General features: G+C 42.1%; 1 protein-coding gene across 2 annotated transcripts in view; it reads right to left on the minus strand.

The window, feature by feature from the left end:
- MXRA5 (matrix remodeling associated 5) overlaps positions 1–9,753 on the minus strand; it is an 81,001-nt gene extending 71,248 nt beyond the window's left edge. The window contains exon 1 of one of the 2 annotated variants that reach the window (XM_040423750.1): positions 9,596–9,753. In XM_040423750.1, the coding sequence (XP_040279684.1) occupies positions 9,596–9,599 (4 nt within the window). In that variant the 5' untranslated portion in view covers positions 9,600–9,753. Of the gene's footprint in view, positions 1–9,401 lie in introns of both variants that reach the window. The other variant, XM_040423752.1, reaches the window with a different exon arrangement.
- Between the last annotated feature and the right edge of the window lie 431 nt (positions 9,754–10,184).

Consider the following 10,184-nt stretch of genomic DNA (forward strand, 5'->3'; position numbering starts at 1 on the left):
ATCTTTGACTTTAGGAGTAGTGTTGATTGTGAATTTTCGTGATGTGAATTTTTATCGCACATTTTTCAATTGCCGATTTTTGCAATAAAGAACATAATGACTGGAGATAACGAATTCTCGAATTCGCAAATATTCGCCCAAACATTTGCGAAATATCACGAATTCGAATATTGCCCCTGCCGCTCATCACTAGTGTTTACACATTATAAGAAAAGATGCCAGCCTCTCTGGTGGCCGGGACCATGGGAGCTCACGTAGGCTGGTGCTTTTTTCTATAGTGTGCAAGCACAGCCACTGCTGCTGGACTACAGAGTGCTCTTAACCATGGAAACTTTCTCTACATAATAAATGCTATTTGCTGAAGTGGCAAAACCCCTTTAATGGTCTGTTTTGGGTTCTAAATATATTTAGAGTTCTGGTCTGGGGTATGTAATAATTTTGAGGTTTTGTCTATGGTCTGTTTTTTTAGGGGTTTAGACAGGGTATTACAGCAGCAGACTGGCAATGAAAGTGAGGGTTGCTGCAGTATTGAAAATGAACACCGGAAGACGAGTGATAGAATAATGTTCACAGTTGTGCAATTTACAAAGACATAACTGTATTGAAAACTGTAGTAAAAATTAATGCATTTTTCCCATGTTGTTTTTATGTGGTTTTACCTGCCCCTAAACCACTACATGAGACTAATTGCAAAAATTGTATATGTAGGAATCTGTGATTAGCATTACTATTTTTACATCATGGGGTCATTTATCAAAGACTAGCAGGTGCTATGTCAGTTTTGATATCCCCTGAGCAATGGGAGGATACACTTAATAGTAAATTAAGTGCATAATCTTGGAGTCTGTGCTATCTGCCAGAAAGAGGTTACTCTAGGACAGGGATGCTCCACCAGCGGCCCTCCAGCTGTTGCAAAACTACAACTCCCAGCATGCCTGGACAGTCTACAGCTATCAGCCTACAGCGGTGCATGGTGGGAGTTTTACAACAGCCGGGTTGCTGCAGGTTGAGCATCCCTGCTTTAGGAAATCATGTTGGTGCGTTAGCTTTACAGTGTGCATCCAGCGTACTTGTATGTATAAGGCAATGTTACCCAACCTGTGGCTCTTCAGATATAACTCCCATCATGCCCTGACGGTCTAAAGCTGTCCAAGCAGGATGGGAGTTTTAGTTTAGCAGCAGCTGGAGAGCCACAGGTAGGAGATCACTGGTATCTGGGATGGCTTACATCTGTAGGTCCATGAAGTAATACGGAACAGACCTGGATGGGAGAGACTTGTAGAGTTGATTACATGATGGACATACTAAAATATTGTTGCATGCCAGGGTATAACTAATCAACATCTACAACTGCATGCATCTACACTCCACCCATGTCTTTTTCATCCATCAAGTGAAGGTTCAGCAGTGATGGAGTTTATTACAGGGATCACTACTCAATGAAGTCAATAACATCTTTATTCCACTGAAGACTGGATGCCAGTAAGAGACAGCTCGCGCCGAGACAAAAGTTGCATAAAATTCAAAGACTTCAGACATTTTTCAGGCATGTGAAATTAATTCCTATGCTTCACATGTGGGAGAGGGGGGTGGGGGGCTGAATTGGAGAATTTATAAATGCTGCTTTCATTATTGGTCCGTTTGCTATATTTCTTCACTTCATAGATATCTTGCATTACAAGAAACCATCAAGCCATATCCTTTTATGTTTACTGTAGAAAGGGCCAGAGTGATCAGTAAATGTCAGAAAGATGGGGGCAATTTATCAGATGTACCTGTGCTATTTCAATGGGTTGTCTCACCAAGAAAAGCCCTTTTATAAATGAATCTGGTATATGAGATCAGCTGCTATACCTTGGGGAAGTAATGTATCCCCACTTAATTCTCTTAGAAAAGGCCTCTTTATGGAGAGATGTAACACTAATGCCGCTTTCACACAGTGAGCGGCAAGATTTTGATTAGTGATTTCCATCAGTGATTGTGAGCCAAAACCAGATGTGAGTAGCATTCTTCTGCACTTTCTCCCCGCCTATCCCACAGGCGACCTTGATTGGGTGGTACATATGGCTGTGCGGGCTCCTCCTCTCATTGGTTGCTTGATGCACACAGAGGTAACTGCATGTAGATTCCCAACGGCATAGATAGGTTTATAGTAGGACCTGCCTGACTGAGACCACCTTGGCACGGGTAGGCGGGCACAGATGTATTTTGATCAAAATATATTAGCTAAGAGTCTCAGATTTTATCATATCAGAGTGAGGGCTTAGTTCATATATAATGGTTGCATCTATTATGTTAGTGCATTATTTTCTGTGATTTTTTTCTTTGATAAATGTAGCCATGCACATCTGCATACTGTATTCAGTTATCATATCGTGCACAATTTCTTGTATCTTTTTCTGTGATTTTTTTTTATAAAACCAGATGTGGGTCAAAAACACAAAGCAGGTGCACATGTCTCCATTATAATTATACCTTATCTCTGTGTAGCCACCACTCCCGGTTTTAACGCACACTCACTCATGGAAATCACTGATCAATCACTGATTGTGTGAAATCTGTCTAAGTGGTTACCATTCGAATGCTTTACATAGGTTACTTTCACACTCGCGATGAACTTTTCCAGCAGGGGAACAACTTGCCCGATCCATACTATCGTTTGTACATGTGTACTGCCGAAAGTCTGCCTGGCCCCATTAACTAAACTATATTGGGGACCAGATGAAGATCTGGCCACAGCACGGCAAAGATCATGTCTTCCAGACCAATATTGGACTTTTCAATATTGGAAATTTGGTGTTTCCATTATTTTAGAAAATCACTGAAAAAGGTGCACTACAATGGTAAATGCAATTGACAATATATGGCTAAACCATCACATTGATATTAAAATGAGACTTTCGCCAATATATTCTTATATCAAGAACATATAGGAGCCCGCGCACCCCGTCAAGGTCTCTCAAAATGGCACAGGACCTAAAGCTAACCTACCTATGCTGTATGGACAATTTATGATAGGTGGATAAAGTCCGACACACAGCCAGCAACTCCCAATTACCTCCAGCGTGAAATCACACATACAATGAGTCACATGAGCCAGTTATAGGTGGGACTCACAGCCTCCTCCCTCCTCCCATTGTATGTGTTATTTCCCACTGGAGGTAACTGGGACCTGCTGGCTGTGTGTCAGACTTTATGCACCTATCATAAATTGTCCATACGGCATAGGTAGGTTAGTGTTAGGTCCCGTGCCATTTTGAGATACCTTGACGGGGTGTGCGCGCTCAGGTATGTTCTTGATATAAGAATACATTTGCGAAAGTCTCATTTTAAAATCAGTGTGAGGGTTTAGCCATATATTGTCAATTGCATTTACCATTGTAGCGCACCATTTTCAGTGATTTTCTGTTTCTTATAGCCCCATCCACACATTTGTCTTACATGTGGTTTGTTCCGGGCATCCTCCATTGTATGCATTTTTTGCTGTGGATTGCTGTTGGCAATGGATCACATGTGCAGGATTTGCTCCCCCGGTTAGAAATGCGCAACAGTATGGGGTTTTGAGCATTTTTTGCTTTTAAGACCTGTGTAGGATGTTTTTGTGGTACATGTGGTCCGCTGCCGGCATCCTCCATTGTATTTATTTTTGCTGGGGAATGCTGTTGGCAACGGATCACATGGTAAGGTGTAGAAATGCGCAACAGCATTTGGGGTCTTGAGCATCTTTTTCTTTTAGACCACTTTATTCTGTGATTTTGTCTGATTCCATTATTTAACCACAGCACAATGTTTCTATGGGAGAATGCCCTAGTAATACTGTGTCCAATAGACATAGAATAAGACTGAAAACTCACTTGTAAGTTGTATGGACCCATTAATCCTTCACAGTCTAAAGCTGTGGTGTGAGCTGCATATCAAAGACCACTGACCTAAAGTAAACTTTTTGATCTACCTTGCATGCTTCCACATACTGTATGTACAAAATGTTAGTTTCTTCCTTATCCTTTGAAGGTAAGGTATGACCTATATTTATTTAACTGCTTTGCTTAAGAGAAACTGGATAACCTTCAGTGGATGGAACCATCAAAGGTGACCTTTCCCTTGAAGATGACATGGGCCATATGAAAAAGATTAAAGCGGTTCTCAGGGCTACAGATATTGATGACCTATCCTCAGAGTATGAGACCAGTGGGGGTTTAACATCTGATATCCCCATTGATCAGCTGTTTCGGTGCTGTAAACTATACATGTATGGAGATGGAAGCAGTAGTGGCTGTGCCACGGTACTGCAGCTCAGTTCCCATACAAGTGAATGTAATCTGCGCTGCAGGACTAACAATGTATGGAGCCTTCTTCTAATACAATCTAGTTTCCGGAACCAGGGCTGTCCGAAACAACTGAACAATGTAAGCTGTGCTGCAGGACACTAGACCCCCACCAGTCTCACATTGATGATCTATCTGCAGCCGGGACAAGACCTTTAATATACACTGCTCAAAAAAATAAAGGGAACACAAAAAAAACACATCCTAGATCTGAATTAATTAAATATTCTTCAGAAATACTTTGTTCTTTACATAGTTAAATGTGCTGACAACAAAATCACACAAAAATAAAAAAATGGAAATCAAATTTTTCAACCCATGGAGGTCTGGATTTGGAGTCACACTCAAAATTAAAGTGGGAAAACACACTACAGGCTGATCCAACTTTGATGTAATGTCCTTAAAACAAGTCAAAATGAGGCTCAGTAGTGTGTGTGGCCTCCACGTGCCTGTATGACCTCCTCACAACGCCTGTGCATGCTCCTGATGAGGTGGCGGACGGTCTCCCGAGGGATCTCCTCCCAGACCTGGACTAAAGCATCTGTTAACTCCTGGATAGTCTGTGGTGCAACGTGACGTTGGTGGATAGAGCGAGACATGATGTCCCAGATGTGCTCAATTGGATTCAGGTCTGGGGAACGGGCGGGCCAGTCCATAGCATCAATGCCTTCGTCTTGCAGGAACTGCTGACACACTCCAGCCACATGAAGTCTAGCATTGTCTTGCATTAGGAGGAACCCAGGGCCAACCGCACCAGCATATGGTCTCACAAGGGGTCTGAGGATCTCATCTCGGTACCTAATGGCAGTCAGGCTACCTCTGGCGAGCACATGGAGGGCTGTACGGCCCTCCAAAGAAATGCCACCCCACACCATTACTTACGCAATCCCAAACCGGTCATGCTGGAGGATGTTGCAGGCAGCAGAACTTTCTCCACGGCGTCTCCAGACTCTGTCACGTCTGTCACATGTGCTCAGTGTGAACCTGCTTTCATCTGTGAAGAGCACAGGGCGCCAGTGGCGAATTTGCCAATCTTAGTGTTCTCTGGCAAATGCACAGTGTAAGCATAACCCCCACCTGTGGACGTCGGGCCCTCATATCACCCTCATGGAGTCTGTTTCTGACCGTTTGAAAAGACACATGCACATTTGTGGCCTGCTGGAGGTCATTTTGCAGGGCTCTGGCAGTGCTCCTCCTGTTCCTCCTTGCACAAAGGCGGAGGTAGCGGTCCTGCTGCTGGGTTGTTGCCCTCCTACGGCCACCACGTCTCCTGATGTACTGGCCTGTCTCCTGGTAGCGCCTCCATGCTCTGGACACTACGCTGACAGACACAGCAAATCTTCTCGCCACGTCTCCTGATGTACTGGCCTGTCTCCTGGTAGCGCCTCCATGCTCTGGACACTACGCTGACAGACACAGCAAATCTTCTTGCCACAGCTCGCATTGATGTGCCATCCTGGATAAGCTGCACTACCTGAGCACTTGTGTGGGTTGTAGACTCCGTCTCATGCTACCACTAGAGTGAAAGCACCGCCAGCATTCAAAAGTGACCAAAACATCAGCCAGGAAACATAGGAACTGAGAAGTGATCTGTGGTCACCACCTGCAGAACCACTCCTTTATTGGGGGTGTCTTGCTAATTGCCTATAATTTCCACCTGTTGTCTATCCCATTTGCACAACAGCATGTGAAATTGATTGTCACTCAGTGTTGCTTCCTAAGTGGACAGTTTGATTTCACAGAAGTGTGATTGACTTGGAGTTACATTGTGTTGTTTAAGTGTTCCCTTTATTTTTTTGAGCAGTGTAGTAATAAATTATAATATTTATAAACTTCATGATATTACAGCGCAAAAGTAAGACATAGTCATTCAGATTTACTAATTTATCTGCACAAAAAAAATCTGTCTAAAAAGTGGCACAAACTGGCGAAATTTGGCACATCTAGGGTTATTACTAGAGATTAGCGAATCGAATTCCACCAATTTCCTCGTGCTTCGTGTAAGCAAATTCATTTAACCTGAAATAGTTTAAAAAACAAAAAAATTCATTCTTACCTCCTCCATTTGCTTGCGATGGACCGCCAGCCGCTATCTTGATTAAAGATCTCGGACGAAATCCCATGCATGGAAATGTATGACGTCACCACGTTGGCCGGTGTAATGGCGTAATCTCGCGCCGTGCGAGATTTCGCGCCAGATCTTTAAGCAAGATGGCAGTGGCCGGCCTGACGCGACCAAATGGCCGCAGTAAGTTTGATTTAATTTTATTTTAATGTTCATTTCACGCTGTTTTTATACTCAGATGCAGATCATGTATGAACGTGGCATCTGAGGGGTTCAATGTCATTGCACCCACTACTTACAAAAAAATGCGCTTCGTGACAAATCAAATTTTTTGGGTAAAATTTGGCAAATCAGCTGAATCGAACTTTTGAAAAATTCGCTCATCTCTAATTATTACACTTTTGACTTGCTTGACAAGGGTGCGAAGTCAGTGTATGGGGAAATGACCATGACCATTTTGCACCGCAATTCTGATGTAAAAATCTATCTGAAAGTAAATTAACCAACAGTTGGTATAGAGTCAGTAAAAAATGTCTTTCCCTGCACCAGATTTATCATCCAGCCTGACCACTGGTGCAGGTCTAGACAGCCGGTCTAAGCTTACACCATCTTTACAATTTGTCAATCTGGGCCACTGTATTTTTATCTCAACTGAGCTTTCAAACAAATCCAATAAAAATAGGATACACTGGGGATGGGAGCAATCCTCTTAAATTTATTAGGAAATAAGGATTCAGATTTTTTTGTAAGGCTTAAGAAATTAGGATGTAAAACTACTGTTGCTGCTGTGCAACCTGACTTTTACAGGCACCTTCTCGAAAAGGGAGGTCTGGTCACCTTGCCTATAGGTACTGTCAAACCTGTCCTGACACATTAAGGAGGCGTTTGATTTAATACAGCAGGAGGCAGAATTACTTGGCAAGAAGTTCCTGACGTCTTCCAACTGAGTAAAATACAGCAGCACATTGCTATGCTGATGACTTAACCAGCTACATAAGCAGCAAAGGAAGTTTTTCCTCCTACAATCCCATTTTCTCCTGCGAGTTCTCCGTCTGGCAGAAGGCAGGGAGCAGTCTATGGACACACCTGCCCCCTGCCTGCCGGATCCCTCACTGACACATGATTCCCATTAGCAAACTCTGCTACTTCACTGAGCTCTAATGAAGGTCGTTAACTCTTTGTGAGGGAGGCTGCCTGTCAAAGGAAAAAAGGAACAAAATGGAAAGAGAGATTTTTTTTTCTTTTAATCTATGGAAGTTTCCACTCATAAATCTGGGTATCTGTCTCTTCTACTACAATATATGCTTTTGGAATCCAATTTTATGTTATACAGTGATTCATCTGCACAAATCTCCCAGTTCCAGTGCTGGTGGTGTAAAGAATCGAGGTTGCCATGACTATGCCGTGCACCAGATTTACTACAGTTCATGCAGCATTTTTTCTTTTACTGTTCGTTATGCGAATGTGTTCATACGAGGAGCTGTGTCAGGGCATGTACAGAGTTCAGCCATACCGGACTGCATTTCTGCAGCACAAATATGCGGTTGTGCCTTTTTCAAAATGGGTCAAATACAGGTGAAACTCGAAAAATTAGAATATCGTGGAAAGTTCATTTATTTCACTAATGCAACTTAAAAGGTGAAACTAACATAGGAGATAGACTCATTACATGCAAAGCGAGATATTTCAAGCCTTTATTTGTTATAATTTGGATGATTATGGCTTACAGCTTATAAAAAACACCAAAGTCACAATCTCAGGTACTCTTTGCTCAGGGCGTATGGATTAATTAGCTGACTAGAGTGTGACACTTTGAGTCTAGAATATTCAACCTTTTCACAATATTCTAATTTTAAGTTGCATTAATGCAACTCCTTTAAAGTTGCATTACCGAAATAAATGAACTTTTGCACGACAGTCAAATTTTTCGAGTTTCACCTGTATATGCCTGCGCAGAGCACTCGTTCCGCATGCCAACCACCTACCTGTGTAGCAAATCAGCATCACAATGCCTCTAGAGTCAAACCACGGATGGGGTCAACTAAGGTGGTACCATTTGAAATAGTCCACTGCACAGATGCTTATACAATGCTCCATACATCTGCCACTGCAGTCCCCGATAAAAACACATTCCACTACTGAAGCAAAGCTATATCATCCAGCTGCATACCAAAAAGGGTATTCTTTTGGTATAAAATTGGTTAATGATAGAATATGTTAAATGTATACACCTGGAGAATTGCTTAACCTAACCCATTCAGACATCACACCTGCACCAATATTAATGAGCTAGTTATTATCTCTATGGGCAATGACACCCATACCAATCGCTACTTGGCCATAATTTTACCATAATTTGCCACACTGTTTTAAAACCAATTGTTAATGTTCACTGAGTTTTGCAGGTAAAACTGCACCTTGCGCCCACTTTGGAGAATATAGTTGTCTCGACACTTAGGGCTTGGCTCGACGGCACAGCTGGCCCCATATGGCCAAGCCACGCCCATCCCGGCTACCAATAGCCACACAATTTTACCATAAACCATTGGTTGCCGTGAGTGGGCACAGCTTTGCTGAATGCGGCCAGCCTCACCATCATACTGTACTACTAATAATTAACATGATCATTAACTATTGTTCCAGCCCTCCTATACTAATTCACAGTCTTATGTAAATGAAAAAGGCAAATAAAATACACATTTTAAATTGTTTTTTAGTTGCTTGATATATTTCAGTTGCTTTCCTGTAATAATAATAAATAATAATAATAATAAATACAGGAGATACAATGTTTATAAATAGAACAGGCACAATATTTAGAAAACTAGTAAACAGTTAAAAACAAATGCTTCCTATAATGCTGCTTCATTATGCAGTCCTATAGCATTGCTGAAATTTTTGAAAAAAAAGAACTAAACTAAACATTATTATTATTATTAATCATGAATGTGCATAATACATACATAATTTCAAAGTTAACTAAAAGCCTATAAAAGTCAGTATAACTATACCTGGCTGGTGGCAATATGGCAGTACTGTCACACAAGTCTGTCACAGTCCATCCTCCTCTAGAATCAGTAACAGGGGTGTTATGAGTAAACTTCTAGAACTACTTTCCTCCTGATTTTAATCCTTTGTGCTTTCTATCACTGACTCCTCTTGGAGAAAGCACATAAAAAGGAGAAGTACAAATTCAAACACAAACCCATTGAATAGCTCCAGAAGCTGATGCAAAATATTCCAACTATTAGTCAAGTCTGGCACTTCAGGGAGTGGGAAGTCTGAAGCAGAATTTCATTTCAGAATCACACAGCATTATCCATTTAGAAACACTGAGCAGTGATGCAGGATAGGTAACAAGCAAGGCTGGGAGCCTGAACCTTAGAATAAGGACTCGTGCCCTGCTCCCTCCTTCTTTTGTGGAGTGTGTTCGAGGAGGGGTGTGCTGCCTGTGCTCTCTGGTGGGCGGCTCTATGTCCAGACAGGACCTGATGCAGTCAAAAGAAGCTTGGGGATGCTATGAGGAGACTGCCTGAACTTCTCAGATGATGTAGAGGTAGACAGAGTGAAATTCCCTAAGGCAAAGACAATCCTAGTGCAAACACACACCATAGCAGTGGGTATAAGCAAACAAAAAATCCCAATACATGAATGACAACAGATCCGAGCTACTTACAAGCAGTAAGTGGATTTGCATGTTGTCAGCTTTATATATACAGCACATGTCTTGTACAAACTAGACTTCCCTCCAGTCTGACTGATGTCCTGAAAATTCATTAAGGTAAGACCACACA

This window comes from Bufo bufo, chromosome 3, assembly GCF_905171765.1.
Source record: "Bufo bufo chromosome 3, aBufBuf1.1, whole genome shotgun sequence".
In the NCBI taxonomy this organism is placed as follows: domain Eukaryota; kingdom Metazoa; phylum Chordata; class Amphibia; order Anura; family Bufonidae; genus Bufo; species Bufo bufo.